Source organism: Lacerta agilis, chromosome 7 (genome assembly GCF_009819535.1).
Source record: "Lacerta agilis isolate rLacAgi1 chromosome 7, rLacAgi1.pri, whole genome shotgun sequence".
NCBI classification, from domain to species: Eukaryota; Metazoa; Chordata; class Lepidosauria; order Squamata; family Lacertidae; genus Lacerta; species Lacerta agilis.
Genome location: NC_046318.1, coordinates 1,803,765 through 1,819,925, shown reverse-complemented (window position 1 = coordinate 1,819,925; position 16,161 = coordinate 1,803,765). Strand labels below are relative to the sequence as shown.

Here is a 16,161-nt window from a genome sequence, read left to right as displayed (position 1 = left end):
GTCTAGAAATAATTAAGAAAGGAAACCTTTTGCAGATCCCATGCCCATCTCGTGGGTTTTGGGTGAGATGTTGATTCCTCAGCTCACAAGTTGCTTAACTCTGTTTCCAGGAGCTGACAGTTTCTTGGTCTCTTGACACAGAAAACTGCTTTTTCAGAGCATCAGAAGTTATTTCCCTGCTAACTCTTTTTTCTAAAGTGAATTTGATAGCCAAGACTTATGTCTGGCTATCATCAATCAGCACGTAATCATTTCTGTCAGCAGCTTACCGGCAAAAGATACTTAATCTGCCATGATCCTCTCCCAGAAGTCAATAGCCGTTATGTCTGAGGTTCCACCCCCTACCCCCCAAGTTTGTTCTTTTGTTGGCTAACTAATGCAAATAATTACTTTGAACATCTTCCTGTTTCAGCTCTTTGACCATATCTCTCGAAGTTCCTTCATCTTGCCCAAGGATAGGGAAACTGTTGGACTACAATTCTCATCAGCCTCAGCTGGCATGGTCAGTGGACAGGGTTTATGGGAGTTGTATTCCAGCAACATCTGGAGAAACACAGATTCCCATCCCTAATCCCTTTCTCCCACACACCTCTCTTGGCCTCTGTGCCTCTCTCCCGCAGTCCTCCACTGATTCTTCTGTGCAAGCTATTGTACAAAAAGAGAGAATATAAATTGGGAAGTCCTATATGCAGCTGTAGTTTATTTCCTCCTCCCAATCATGGTCAATAGAAGAAAACAGAACAAAAACGGGGAAGAAAATGCTGCTTTGAAGCAGTTGAAGTTATCCATTCTGTATGCCTTCCTGATTCCACACACATACCCCCACATATTTCAAGACTGCACCTCTTCCACTCGAGTTTTGTTGCAGTATCTGTGATGGTATGTTCCTAACACTGTATGTGGAGGGCTTGCTTGGAATACTGAGGACCAAATAAAATATGATGGCAGCAAGGAGAAGGAGGGATTGTCTAACTTTAACATCAAAGGGGATGTGCAGCTGAGGGGTACTGACTCCTTCCTTGCCTTATCTTCCTGAAGTTCCTTGCCCTCAGGCACTTCTGACCAGTGTGGCTTACGGGTACTTCCAGTATCTGACCGAAGCTGGGGGAAAAGAGAGTTTTGTTGGTGGGGAGGCAGAGTGTCAATAAAGGGTGACAAAAATGCAGAAATGTTGCCCTACTTATACGGGGGGGCTATTAATCAACCTCACAATAGAAATGTTCATGGGAGCAGTAAATTATGTATAAGCTACACAAAATGGGTGTACTACTTCAGGCACCGCTTTGAAAAAGCTGGGATACAATTCGCAGCATGAGAGGCAGATTGCGGAGGGTGGTACATAAAGCACACCCTACGTGCAGTTGCATGCGTCTTTTCCTCACTGGGTTCTCTCCACCCCGCCACAAAAAGAGAACACATAGGAGATTAGAGTTAGGATCAGAGGACCTATAAGAATAGTTGCTTAACTCTTTCCCTGCTGGTTGTTTGTGAAGCAGCCGCTCCCCCCATCACTTTTCCCTTCAAGATTCCAATTTCCTGGAAGTGCTTTTTGGGGGGTGGGGGGCAGGGAGAAGGCTTATGCAACAACTTGGCCCTAAGGAATTGGACTTAGGCTCATCAAAGTTGAGCTTTCTGGAAGATAGATGTGTGAAAAAGAAAATCTTTGAATTGTGCTTCACAAATACAGTACGTTTTGTATTAAATCCAAATACAGTACGTTTTGTATTAAATTTACTCCAAACTCACCTAGAAGAAATAGTTCTGCAATATTATTCTCTCGATTTTAATTTGCCTTTTTTCCATCTTCTTTCTGTGGAGAAATTATTTGTCTTTAATTATGAAACAATCACAGTGTCAGATTGTGATGTTCTTGATTGTATTTGCTAGTTTCTAAATGTAAGCATTAGCTGTTAGCAGGCTTCTCACCTGTTTTCTCCTGCAACTGCTTTTAATGCGCTTGTACATTTTGGGAAAACCTATGTGCCCCTCCCTCTGCAGACATCCTCAGCCACAGGCTCAGTACACACAGCCATGCATGGAAGATCTCTCTCTACCAAAAGGATGAGTAGTCCTGGAAATGTCAACACAGCACTGATCCCTTGTGGAAGGAAAGCAGCTGGAATTAGATTCCCCCAACTGGTGGTGTTGGAGATGACAATGTTATCCATCCATTTGGGGGCAAGCATATAGTTCCAGGAGTCTGTGCATGGATTACCAGTCATAGATTCAGGGGTTTTACATTGTGCTGACACCCATGGGTGGTGGCGGTGGGGCCTTTGTCAGATCAGCCTATATGGCTTTACAGAACTTCCGATTTTAATTTTAATTTTGTTAATTCTCACCTCTCCCTTCATTGCAGTATCCCTCTTCCATTATTAATTAAAGCTTTTCGTTAGAGAAGGCCTAGTGTGTTGCACTGGGGGCTGCAGTAGGAAGGGTGAATCACCACAAATCAGGGGAAGCAGCTTGAGAGGGTCATGTATGAAGGTCAGAAGAATTCTCCAGTTCAGCTTTTAAAACAAAATTTCTTAGAACATGCTGTGAAGAAGTGCTACTGAGAGAGATCAAATTTGTATATCCTCCAATTCAAAGCAATTTGAATTTGAAACTTGATATTTACAGATTAATAATTTTTTGATGCAGGTTTGGTGACTAGACTGCAGTGAAAATGTATAATGTTTGTATTCACAGTTTAAGTAGCTTTTGTCAGAAAATGCCATCTTTCCTCAGTCTATTAGATATCCCACAGTAAAATAGATTGGAGGTCCATTTTTTTTGGTCCTTTATCACAGACTCTTAATAGAATAGTTAATTCTCTAACATCATTGCCCCTTATAAGATTATTTCACAGCAACAGCAGCACAATATGCATGCAACACACAAAAGATCAAAATGATTCCAGCTTGTTTGGCAGATTCAAAAGGGTCTGTGATGCTCAAGATATGAGAGCATTCATTTAGCAGAACAGAATGGTGACTGTATTTGCATCAAGGTAGATCAAAAGCAGCTGAAAGCCTACAACATTTACATAGGAACGGGGTGAGACTATGGGAACCCAACTGTTGAGTCCTAGCAATACATATTCAAGCTGGAGAATAAGAATATAGTGGATAAATTAAATTTTATTCTAATACCTTTTAGAATCCGGATTGTTGACTTTTTAAAAGCTCAGGTGTCTAGTCAAGGACATTCAGGAATAAATTTTAAAGCCCTTTTATACTTACAGTGGAGCTAGCCTTCAGAGAAAATCTACAAAATGAATGCAGTTTCTGTGTAATATATGTTTTAAAACTTATTTACAGGTTTGCGCTTCCCATGGGTATTAGAGTGAAGATGCATAACATTTTAATATTGCCCCCAGTGAGTCCTATTTCTGGCTTTGAAGCTGGCTTCTCAATTTGCCTTAGCATTTATCAGCTTGTGTCCCATGGTGTGTTTGTATTTTATTGTTTTATATATATTTATGGCAAATATACATTTAGATATCTATATATTATTAAATCACAAACAATTGCAAAAGTACTCTGGGTATGAGGAAGGAAGACGTGTTGCTAATGTTACAAGCTGCAGCCAATAAACATCCTTCATGGTTTCTGTCCTTCAGTGAAAATGATCTATGCTGAAAACTTGCAGAAATAGTTTCTCAGAGCTAGTGCTTGTATAGAAAAAGGTAAATATGTACAGAACATGATGAAGATGCTTTCAAGGTGCCCCCTCCTCTTAAAGGGATCCATGTGTTCTTGCCCTGTGCGTGTTCAGTTTCACAACTGTGTCCAAGTCTGTTTGGGTATAGTCACAGAAGCACTGATGTCAATGTATTTCCTAACCCATTTAAAATTACCTTTTATAGGGATGAAAACCAAAGGGGAATGGTATCAACAATAAAATCCAAAGGCAAGTATTGGGTTTGTAATAACATGAACAACTGCGGTTGCCTTCCACCCTGGCAAGGTTTGTAAGAACATAGGAAGATTCAAGATGGATTAACAAATGGTTCCTATAGTCCACCCAGCATCTTGTTTCTAACAGTGGTCAGCCATTGACCTGAGTCGTTTATAAGCAGGACCTGAAGGCAACAGCCCTCCAACATTCGTTTGCCCAGAGCGGTTGGTATAAATAGATAATAGCTGCATATAAATCCCCCACTTTTGAATGCAGCCAGTGGCAGTCACCACTTGTGGCAGTTAATTCTATAAGACTAAAACTCCTGTCATCCTTGATCACTGGCCACTTTTGCTGAGGCTGATGAGAGCTGTAGTTGAAAACATCTGGAGGGCAGCAGGTTGGGGAAAGGTTAGTTTACTGTGATACTTGACCAGGCATCAGAAGAAATTTCCACCGTGACAGCAATATCCCTTTCCTATCAGCCCATGATCTCTGCCTCTTGGCCTCCCTCATCTCACTCGCCTGCTTCAGCTTCAGCCTCTGATTCTGGACTTCTCTTTGCCACAGACTCCCCCAGATCCTAAACCCTGTTACCTCCTCAGCTTCCAACACCACCTCTTCCTACTCTTCTCACTCTGACCACTCATCGTTGTCCCACCACCACTTTCTTCTTCAGTCCCACCACCGCCTTCCTCCCTTGGGGGTACCCCAGGTGGTTCTTCTCACCATTCCTCTGTGTCATGACAGTTGCCTATTAGAAACTGGATATTGCAATTTTTATTTGTTATATGCTATATTTTGTTTTCCTAATGCAGCCTTCTGGGGTGATTCTGACGACAGTAACTCTGAGATTGAAGAAGCACTGCGTCCTCAAGTGCATTCCTCACAAAAAGATGAATTTGATGACTTCTATGATTGAGGACCAACATTTCCCACACATACATGTGCTAAAAAGCTCAGAGGAAGTTTTTCCTAGGGGGCGATTTAGAACCAAGGTGAACTTAATGCTTTTCCTTCTTTGAAATTCACAAAACCTGGGCAGGGGGCACACAAATAAATTTGAAACAGGAAAACTGAGGGGAGGGTACTGTTTTCCTTCCCTCTTTGTTGCTGATTGCTCCACGAAAAGCAGGTGGGTGTTTTCTTCAAAAAAGTCTAACAAACTACAGTTATATGCACTTACCTATAATGTGCAGTTGGACCAAATTTAAGGGGGAAACAGATCTGTTATTCACAAAATTACTAATTGTGTGATGTTTAAGTGATTAGCAGTCATGGGAGGGTTTATGTGACCCAGACCGAAACCATGCCCTGCTGCAGTACTGGTCCAGATTTCTATTCATTTCTGTCCTAATGCCCCCCTGCAATTTTGCCCTTTTCCATTGGGATGTAGGAATAAACCATATTATTTCAGAAATCAAAGTTTCAGATGTGTGTCTCAGCCACAGAATGTTTTCTATTGTATTTACTTTGTCTTGCTCTAATAAAATGCACTCTTGACAATGTACTTAAAGAAACTCTTTATTACTGTTGTGTGTTTAAAGTATTGACCTGTGTGGTTTTTGTTTCATATACTGCAATCTATAAAGACTATAGTTAAGTATTGTTCAATGGAATATTGGGCTGCTTGCAACTGCCCTGAACAAAATGATGTCACACCTCCTCCTTAAGATTATATAATTGGATCCAGAAATGTTCAACAACTTTTGCCCAGTCACTAATATTTTCTTCTTGGGTAAGGTGGTCAACAAACCACTTCTGATGCTGCTCCTCAACAGTTCCCCCCACCCTGCAATGAATGCAAATGATCACCCCAGTGATTCTTAGCAACTAGTTAGTAGTGTTCTTTGGTCACTTGTGGCTCACTCCACTTACATGGATCAGGCGAGGCTGTAGCCTGCTCACCAGCTGAAGCCATGGCAGTCAGGATGGGTCCAAAGGACTTCCTGTGGACATTAAATAATTACAGTGCTACCTTGGTTCTCAAACTTAATCCATTCCGGAAGTCTGTTCCAAAACCAAAGCGTTCCAAACCAAGGCGTGCTTTTCCATGGAAAGTAATGCAAAATGGATTTATCTGTTCCAGACAATTAAAAATAACCCCTAAAAAGCAATTTAACATGAATTTTACTATCTCATGAGACCATAAAATGAAAGCAATAAATCGGGCTGCAATCTACTACCTAGAATCAAAAACTGGCAGTGATCTACCCATCGCCATTGGAGGGATGAGGCGGGAGGAGGGGTTAAATGGGGGGGAGGAAAAGGCGGCAAAATTTCTCTCCCCATGCCCAAGCCAGCCCTCCCGCCCTTGCATGTTTTCCGGCATCTGCCCACACTCCCCATTCGCCCGGGCTAGTTGCAGGGCTTCTGCCTTCACTTTGGCCAGCATGATAAAGCGGCAGCTGCAGGCCGGTCGGGACAGCGCTGCCTGCGTGTCCCTGGCATGGCGCGCCAAGACGCAGCGGCGGCTGCGCTCCTAGCTGCTGGATGCTCAGCCGGGTGGGCTGGAGCCTGCGCGCAGTGTGAGCACCCTCATCCTCTGCTTGGAAATGCAGTGCCCATACTGCCTCGCCTGGACCTCACTTGGGGTCGGGCTTGGGATGGGAGGAGGGAAGGCGAGGGGGCGGGAATATCAACCTGCCCAGCATAGTTCCCCCACCACACGCTCCCCCCCCCAAACACTGTCTCTGCGTGCTGGGGTAGAGTTGCCAACTTCCAAGTCTCCCTTCTCTGGAGTCACTTACATTCTGAGGAGCCGCCCAACTCCACTTTGTACTGGGGAAAGAGGCGCTTCCCAGCAGAGGAAAGGGAAGGGAAGGAAGCGGCGGTAGTCACTGCTGGGGCCAAGCCGCTTGCTCAAAACGGAAGTGTGCACTCATATCAGAGCACATTCGGCTTCCGAAAAAAGTTTGAAAACCAGAACACTTCTTTCCGGGTTTGAAGTGTTCGGGTTCCAAGTAGTTCGAGAAATAAGCTGTTCGAAAACCGAGGTGCACTTCTGACCCCCCCCCTTTTTGGAAGCAATATGTCCAGTCCCCTATCCTCTGCCTTTCACCTGCAGGTCTTAGCAAACAAGCAATACCTTTAGTGCAAGGCCACACTGTCTCACCACAACTGGTATGGGGTAGTAAGGAATGCTGCTTCTCACTGCAAGCCAGCCAGCCAGGCTGAACAGTGAATCCTCTCAAATAGCCAGCACATTTCCCTCTTAGTAGGTCTGGGCTGTAAAGCAAGAATAAAAGGCTGAGGGGGGAGGGGGGAGGAATGAAGATCGCTACAGACATCAACAGCATCCAGCAGCCCTGATTCTCAAATGCTGGACAGCTCCCATGGCACCTTGTCAAGGCAGGGAACTGCCCAACATGCTGAAGGTTGAACACTGGCCCAGGGTGGTGCTAACTGAGTTGGCAGCAGCAGCAGGCAACTGGGAGTGGGGCAAAAGCACACCCAGTGCAGATTCTCTTCTACAGAGCCTTGCAGCATGCCACTCAACACCTGTACTTGGCACCATTGTGGTTCTGCCGCACTGCTAATGTGGTGCTGTCCTGAGCCAAGTTTGGTGTGGCAGCTGCCATTAATGTCAAGCTGGGCAGAGGCCCCTGGGACCAAGAATGGGATGCGGGTGACCTCTGCATGGGAAGATTTGCATGGCACGAAGGCACATGACCATCTTGCCATGGAGTTATTTGGGCTGTGATGCAGCCCTCTCTGTACAGCCCCAGCATCCCAGAGACATCCTCTGGTGAGCCCCATGGCCCTGTGCCCCTCAATCAGGCATGCAGAATATCAGTAGTGCCTGGCTGGGATGGCAGCTCATGCTACTTTCTGCTGATGTTTCCCTCCCTGCTCCTTCCAGGTTTCCCCCTAGTTGCATCTGCTCTGCTAGAGGTAGTCCTTTCCCACTTGGGAAATGGGCAAGTGTGGCAAGGAGTAGATGGTTTAAAAGATTATAAAACTGTTCCATAGGAAGGAACAGAAGTGCAAGGGAGGGAAGCAGAGATAATGGCAGATGGCTTCTCCAGCTGTAGTGTTCCGTCCCTCTACAGGTATCAACAGATTTATAAAGGCGCAAATGGAAATTTCTAAAGTAAAATGTGCAGGCACCGCACTGAATGATTTCCTTGAAGTCTAAGTCAGCCTGGCTGCTCCCAAAGTTCAATATTTTTAGCAAATGAATGCGGTCAGAACTGTGAATGATGAGTGAATTCTTTGGACTGGGGTGCTGAAGAGGTGCTGTTTTGGCCTCCTTTATAGTGCACATTTCTTTCCTGCTTCTAGTCCTTGGAACAACCATAGTTCTGAAGACCTGCTGGATTTCTGCTTTGGCTTTTCTTTCCTCCAACCTCAAAGTTATTTTCTGCAAATGCTGAAAATACACAATAAGTAGCTGACACCCAGGCAGTGATTTAAAAAAAAATCATTGTATAGTTAACTTACCATGTCTCCTTGTGTCAATGGGGCTTACTCCCAAGTTAGTATGTACTGGATTGCAGCCTTGGTTTTCTTGTGCAGAAGGATCAGATCTTAAATACAGGCAGCCCACTATGTGTAATGTTATTTTACCAGGCCCTTGTTCCCGACTAGATAACACCTCACATTTTAGTATCAAATGCAAAATATGTCAAATTTGGAAGTATGAAGGAAGCAATAATTTAGTTCTTGGTATAAAAACTGATCACGAACACATATGAGGCACTGACAGCCATTTCACATAATATATCTGAATCTATTTGAGCATTTTTAATTTTAAAAAAAACTTCATGAAGTAAATAGATAAGTTATTAACTGAGTTATATCTCTTGGTATTGACCTACCTAAACAGATTTGGAACAAATGTAAAATTGATATTCCTTAAATGTAAATGTAAAGGGACCCCTGACCATTAGGTCCAGTCACAGACGACTCTGGGGTTGCGGCACTCATCTCGCTTTACTGGCCAAGGGAGCCGGCGTACAGCTTCTGGGTCATGTGGCCAGCATGACTAAGCCGCTTCTGGCGAATCAGAGCAGCGCATGGAAACGCCGTTTACCTTCCTGCCGGAGCGGTACCTATTTATCTACTTGCACTTTGACGTGCTTTCGAACTGCTAGGTTGGCAGGGACCGAGCAATGGGGCGCTGACCTTCTGATCGGCAAGCCCAGAGGCTCAGTGGTTTGTTGTTGTTCAGTCGTTCAGTCGTGTCCGACTCTTCGTGACCCCATGGACCAGAGCATGCCAGGCACGCCTATCCTTCACTGCCTCCCGCAGTTTGGTTCAGTGGTTTACACCATAGCAAATTTTCACCTATTGACTTCAGTTTCCTATCTGCACCAGCTAATGGGAGTATCTTGATATTTTACCAAAGGCATCTATTATTTGCATCAACACAGGAATAACAGATTAACAGAACTGTAGAGTTGGAAGGGATTCTGAGGGTCATTTAATCCAACCTTCTGCCATGAAGGTCAAACCTTGGTGTTATCAGCCCCACACTCTAACCAAGTGAGCTAGCCACAGAGAACAGTAATATGACGCTTAGAAATAAACAGAAGAGTATCATCTGCAAAGAAAACCATTATATATTCAGCTGAATTACAGATTGCTCCGTAGATCTCCCTGTGTTGTCCAATAGCACAAGCTAAAGGGTTCCAAGAAAATATTAAAAAGCAAGGGTGAATCATAATACCTTAATCCATTTTATTTATTCCAACGGAAATCCGAATTTCTATAATGCAACCACCATATACTGTTTAGATCCTTGTTAATGGAGAAATCTCAGGGCTCCCTTGGACAAAAAAACAAGGACACCAGCCAGGAATACCAGAGCAAAACAGCCAGTAGGCTTGGTCTTTATTCAATACTGTAGCACAGGTCTCCCACCTGCTCCAAGATGAAACAAGATGGAAACCCTGCACAAAGGGAGACCCCAATTTTTATTAGCTGCTAATCCCCATGTTACACCCCCCAAAAAAGTACATCACTAATACATCATGGTTACATCATGAAAGGGGAGGTCTGGTGGCAGTAATCTGAGCATCCTGGACCCTGCCCCTTGCCTCCTCTTGCCGTCCACCAAACACCCATTAAGTGAAACAAAAGAGATATTTACGTTTCCCTGCCAAGTTAATCACACCCTTTTGTCGTCATCTGGGTTTGCTACCGTATTTATGGAATGGCTACCTGTCTGGCACTCAGGTATCAGGATGCCAGGGGTTATCACTTAGGTAGAGGGGCTGTTGAGTAGCTGAGCTCACTTGTCTATATGAATTTCTGAAGTTTCCCCAGTGAGCCAATACATAGATATATTTATCAGTGCATTGTTACATTTGGTATTGTTGGGGGGGGGGGTGCGCGCGATTATTAATGAAAGAAATGCACTCGTTCCTGAAAAACACGACTGTGTCTGCACCCCCACAGCCCTCCCCCTTTCTCCTTTGTAACCCTTGTATCTCAAACTGTGTGTTAAACTTTTTGTGACTCTGTATCCTTGCTCAATGGTCCTCCAACGTGTTTGCATAAGAACACACAAACCCACCCAAGTCAGGAGAAGGGGTCTTTATTGAGCAAATAAAGCTGTAGGGCAAATGCGCACACAAAATAAAATCCTGTCAGGCGCAATTCCCTGTAGATAAAGGGAAGGGACATCATCGTTAATGGACACTCCCAAGGACAACGACCACCTGGAAAACACCTTTTGTATCTAAATGTGACTCTCTATCAGAAGGACCCCCTCCCTTCCGACACCTGGTCAAATCCCTTACCTCACCCACGTAATGCTATTTTCTCTTTTGTTCTGTACTGTGCCAAAAGTGTGTAAGAGTTCACCTGCTCTTTTGTTCTTGGTTCTTCTCCATCGTCTGTAGTGTGAGCAAGAACCTTGTTGCCAACAGTTCTATACTTTAAAATACAGTAAACTGGTCAGGCTTAACTAGCCGCCTTGCTTTTCATTAGAACTCCGGTCTGGTCTCTGTTATTTGTATGCAAGCAGGGGATTCAAACAACGTCCTGCTGGGGTTCAGGATTCCACCCAGAATCGGACCCTTTACTGGGATAATTCCCATAAATTCTTACAACAATATTGTGCAGCAGAGGACCTTTGAATAGATAGGAAGAAACACCGATGACAAATCACAAAAGTCACAAAAGTGTGCTGATTCTGGTAGTGGGGTGCATGTGCATGATATCTGCTGGAGGGGCAACCCCCCCTTCCTATACATGAATTCCTGCAACATGCTGAAAAAGCCTTTGATAAAATATATGTTAAAATTATAAATTGTTGTTTTTTTACATGTCTATTAAGACCACAACTATCCTGATATTATTATACAAATAAATAGGAACTTTCCCCCCTCTTTCTTCCTATAAATTTCATGAAATAAATGAATATGAATTGCAGCTCCCCGCCCTCCACTTTCCCTCGACAGTCTTTCTCACGTAGCTCCCTGGAACACTCACACCCAAAGAAGCATTCAGACGCCCGGGCCCTTCGAAGCGCGCATGCTCCCACGGCCGCGCTCTCAGAACCTTCCTTACTCTTTGTGCGCATGTTCACACCAGGTTCCAAGATGGAGGCGTAAAGCTAGGTCGCCGGTCACGTGGGCACAAGTTTCAAAAGAGCCCATCCTTCCACCGCGGCTTGTTCCTTACCCTCTTCGCCACCGCCCCGCCCCCCACATCATGGCAGCCATGACCTGGTAACCCGGAAGCGCTCCGTAGCCTTCGCTGGTTTCCTGCCTCTCGATACCTCGCGGGTGCCGCCGAGCTGCGCACAGTGCGAGAGGCGTCCGATGGGGGTCCCGGCTTTTTTCCGCTGGCTGAGCCGCAAGTACCCGTCCATCATCGTGTCGTGCATTGAGGAGAAGGTGAGGCGGGCGGTGAGGGGCCACGTAACGCGGCGCGGTCGGCCCTGGCTCTGCGGCCTTGTTAAGCCCGAGGCCCCGGCTGAGGAAGGCGGGAAGGGCCCGGGCGGGAGGGGGCCGTGGAGCATCTGGCGAGGCCGTCGCCTCCCCGCCGCCCCCCTCGGGCTGCCTCTCTGCCGGGCGCCTCCTCGCGCGCGGTGCTGGGGCGCGAGAACAGACTCGCTGCTGCTGCTGCTCGCGCGCTTCTCATTGTCCGCTGCATCGCAAGTGCTCAGAAACCTTTAGCCTGAAAGCAGCCCCTTCCGCAGACTTGAGCGCGCTTTTGAGCCTCAATCCCGAACCCATTTTCCTTCAGCGACAATAAGGCTTGGGGGCGATGCAGCGCTTTTGAGTCCTGAAGATGCGTAGTGTAAAGGCGTTGCCTTCAAAAACGTGATGGCTTTGACCCATAGCACCCACGGTTCCCTAGAACGGATGGATGGGAGGTGGCCTTGATGGGGTTACACTCCCTCTGAAGTAGCGTGTACGCAGCTTGTGAGTACTTCTGGATCCTTGGCTGTTGCTTGATTCTCAGGTAGCCTCCATGACCCGGAGTACCTTCCATCAGCTTCTGCTGGTGGCCCACCTTCACCCCTATCTGGACAGGGATACCTAACCTCTGTCATCTGTGCTCTGGTAATCTCTAGGTTAGGTTACTTCAATGCATTGTAAGACGGTTTGGAAATTTCAGCTGGTGCAGAATTCAGTGGCCAGCTTGCTCACTGGGGCAAGATGGTTTGAGCATATTACTCCAGTCCCGGCCAACAAGCCTGTGTTGTTTTTAATGGTCCTCGTCCACTGAATGCTTAAGTTTTTTTGGTTTTAATTTATGGTTTTTGTACCATACATGATAACCCCTGAGCACCCTCTCCCACTTTGTGGAGCCCACTTGGCTCCTTGGTATACTCTAGAACAGGGGTAGGCAACCTAAAGCCCGTGGGGCAGATGCGGCCCAATCGCCTTCTCAGTCCGGCCCGCGGACATTCCGGGAATCAGCGTGTTTTTACATGAGTAGAATGTGTCCTTTTATTTAAAATGCATCTCTGGGTTATTTGTGGGGCATAGGAATTCGTTCATTCCCCCCACCCAAAAAAAAAAATAGTCCGGCCCACCACATGGTCTGAGGGACTGTGGACTGGCCCACGACTGAAAGAGGTTGCTGACCCCTGCTCTAGAACTTAGGGTGAGGAAACAAGCTGGGAGGTTGCTTAAATGGGAGTGGAGGAAAACTCCGGTCAAATGCAATCGAAAACTTTGAGGGCTCATCATCAAGCATAACAAGTGGCACTGAAGGCAGCAAAAAAAGGCATACTTTGCTACCTCCATTACATCCTCGTCGTGTCATATGGCAGAGTTTTTCAGGTACCGTGTTTCTCATAAAATAAGACATGCCTATAAAATAAGCCATGGCAGGATTTTTAAACGTTGAGAAATATAAGCCATACACCAAAAATAAGCCGTAGAGATACCTGTAGGCACAGTTCCGGTTGGCTCTCGGAAGTGGATGCTGCCGCTGCTGCAAACCCCTCCAAAACACTCAGCAACACGTGCTGCGTGAAGCCCTGAGCCATCGGAGCTCGGCAAAAGCAGGAACAACGTGCCGCTTTCAGCCCCAAGCCAGCGGGGCCCAGCAGCAGCAGCAACACCCGGGAGCCAGGGATTTGCATAGGTATTGTGTTTTGTTTGCTTGCTTTTGTTTCAAAGGCTTTCCCTGAAAGGCTAAATGGAAGAGCTGGCAGAACCATTAAGAAAATCCTTTGCTGCCTCACACTGCATAATGGTACAGCTGGCCCTGGGATTCCTTGAATGAAAAGGGGGATATTGTGTTGGAAGTTTAGCTTTTAACCTTCAGGCTGACTTGTGAAGCCCAGTTGCAATTGCTTTAACCTCCAGGGTACCGATATTTTTGCTTGATGCAAGCTGTAACTGCATGCAATTGCTCTAAGCACCAGGGTACTTTTGCTTGGTGCAAAAGTAATATTTATGCATGGTTGATGCAAGCTGTAACTGCATGCAATTGCTTTAATCACCAGGGTACTTTTGCTTGGTGCAAAAGTAATATTTATGCATGGTTGATGCAAGCTGTAACTGCATGCAATTGCTTTAATCACCAGGGTACTTTTGCTTGGTGCAAAAGTAATATTTATGCATGGTTGATGCAAGCTGTAACTGCATGCAATTGCTCTAAGCACCAGGGTACTTTTGCTTGGTGCAAGAGTAATATTTATGCATGGTTGATGCAAGCTGTAATTGCATGCATGAAAGTAAAATTCTGTGTGAATAAATGTAGTTTGCTGTACCATGCCAATGCTTACCAGTAAAAAAAAAAATAAGACATCCCCTGAAAATAAGTCATGGTGTGTTTTTTTGAGGAAAAATAAATATAAGACGGTGTCTTATTTTCTGAGAAACACGGTAGCTTGGGGCCTTTCACAGTCTGGCCTGAAGGAAGTAGTATCTCACTGAGACTTGTTTGCAGAGCTCTTTGAGGAAAAAAATCACTTGCATTTACCAGCATCTTGACTCTGCTATTACAGCAGATGAAGCACGATTGGCGTCCAGAGCAGTGTTTGAAATTAGCCAGGCACGAGGCACATTTTGCACCTATCTGGCACTTACGAACAAGTGAAGATGGCGCTTGACATCATCTCCATCTGGAGTGTGTGCCTGGGGATCCTTGGATCTTGACTGTTTTCACACACTAATACCACATTCTGTAGAATTCTCTCGGTTATATTTTATCTGGACTACCAGAACGAATTTTAGGAACCAAAATGCTTTTTCTGTGCAGCCTGAGCAGGAGCACTGAATGACATTATAGTTAATTGTTGTAGCTTCTTCATTTACCCCACCCCACTGCCCTGCTCACATTTAGGAAGAATATACTTATGTTATGAATGGTCCATGTCACCATTAAGAAAAAGAGGTAGGAATAGGCCAGTATGTGAACTATCCCTGAATCAAATGCCTTTTCTTCTTAAAGTTCTCAAAGTTCTTAACCTAGCTCAAGGTTGTCATCTGAACCAGCCAAATGTTTAACTGATATCGACCACAGTGACTTCATCATTTGAAAAATAAGACTTTAGAGCCATCTTGCAAAAAATTGGCTACTAGACATTCCGTTTTTGTGACTGTAACCTTGGTTTAAGGAGCCATTTGACACCTAGCTTATTATCTGAGTTTCTAACGCTGGCTAAAAGTACTTTTGCTGGAGTAAGAGAGAGAAGATTCCACTAGGCAAGTGGTGAGATAGCTTAGCTACTTTTCATAAATCATAGTCTGCCTTTTGAATTTCCTTTCCATTTCCACCATGTTTCCTTGATTGTGTTTTTCTTTCAGATTTGAATGTGATGCATACCTCTAAAAATCTTTTGTTATTCGTTGTTTGCAGCCTAAAGAATGTAATGGTATCAAAATTCCCATTGACTCCAGCAAACCAAACCCCAATGAAGTGGAATTTGATAATCTGTATTTGGATATGAATGGCATCATCCACCCTTGTACACATCCTGAGGACAAGTGAGTCACATTTGTACTTTAAATAGGTAGCTTGTATTAAACATTGTTTGGATATTGACACAATGTCTTACATTGCAGACCAGCACCCAAAAATGAAGATGAAATGATGGTGGCCATATTTGAGTATATTGACAGGCTTTTTAATATTGTGAGACCGAGGCGGCTTCTCTACATGGCAATAGATGGAGTGGTAAGTACTTAAGTGGTTGCCATTGATGGATTTGGGTCGGGGTTGATAAAAATTGTGTCTGAGTCATTTGAAGTGCTATTTTCTGCTGTAGTTTAATTTCTACTTTATTTACAGTACTGTTGGACACAATGACTAAATTCCATTTCTGCATCTGTTTTGCCAGTTGGTGAACAGAGTCATAATTAAAGTAACTGCATTTATATATGAGATGATTTTATTTTTAATACTTCATGAGTGTGAACATTACTTATGCCACCTCAGATAGATTATGAATGGTGGCTTCATTTAAGGTGCATTAAGGAAGCCACTGGTATGCGATCTCAGTTTGTTGATCTTCTTATAACCCATCCCAGTGCTTGTCAGTGCTTAGTGTTGTGGCATACATGCACAGCCTAAAAATGTATTTCAGGATAAGATGAGTTTATCAACTCCCCTTCAATTTCTCTCGATGAGTGCAGTCTGAACTCAAGAGTGGTATTCTTCAGGGCAGGTGCCTGGCGTGCTCAGGTCCATGGGGTCACGAAGAGTCGGACATGACTGAATGACTGAACATACCTTATTGTTCAAGAACTCATTTTTATTTCTTAATCTTGTTGTATTTATTTTGGCCTTAATCCTAACCCCTGAGTGACAGCCACAGGGCACGATGGAATGGCGCAGCCAGAGCTATATCTATAGCACTGGCAC

At 44.8% G+C, this 16,161-nt stretch overlaps 2 protein-coding genes across 2 annotated transcripts in view; both read left to right on the top strand.

Moving 5' to 3' along the window:
- KIZ (kizuna centrosomal protein) overlaps positions 1-5,392 on the top strand; it is a 72,330-nt gene extending 66,938 nt beyond the window's left edge. The window contains exons 8-9 of the mRNA XM_033154404.1: positions 3,680-3,894; positions 4,701-5,392. Of these exons, the coding sequence (XP_033010295.1) occupies positions 3,680-3,894; positions 4,701-4,804 (319 nt within the window). The 3' untranslated portion in view covers positions 4,805-5,392. The remainder of the gene's footprint in view (positions 1-3,679; positions 3,895-4,700) is intronic.
- A 6,217-nt stretch (positions 5,393-11,609) lies between these two features.
- XRN2 (5'-3' exoribonuclease 2) overlaps positions 11,610-16,161 on the top strand; it is a 55,340-nt gene continuing 50,788 nt past the window's right edge. The window contains exons 1-3 of the mRNA XM_033154120.1: positions 11,610-11,729; positions 15,157-15,284; positions 15,363-15,474. Of these exons, the coding sequence (XP_033010011.1) occupies positions 11,655-11,729; positions 15,157-15,284; positions 15,363-15,474 (315 nt within the window). The 5' untranslated portion in view covers positions 11,610-11,654. The remainder of the gene's footprint in view (positions 11,730-15,156; positions 15,285-15,362; positions 15,475-16,161) is intronic.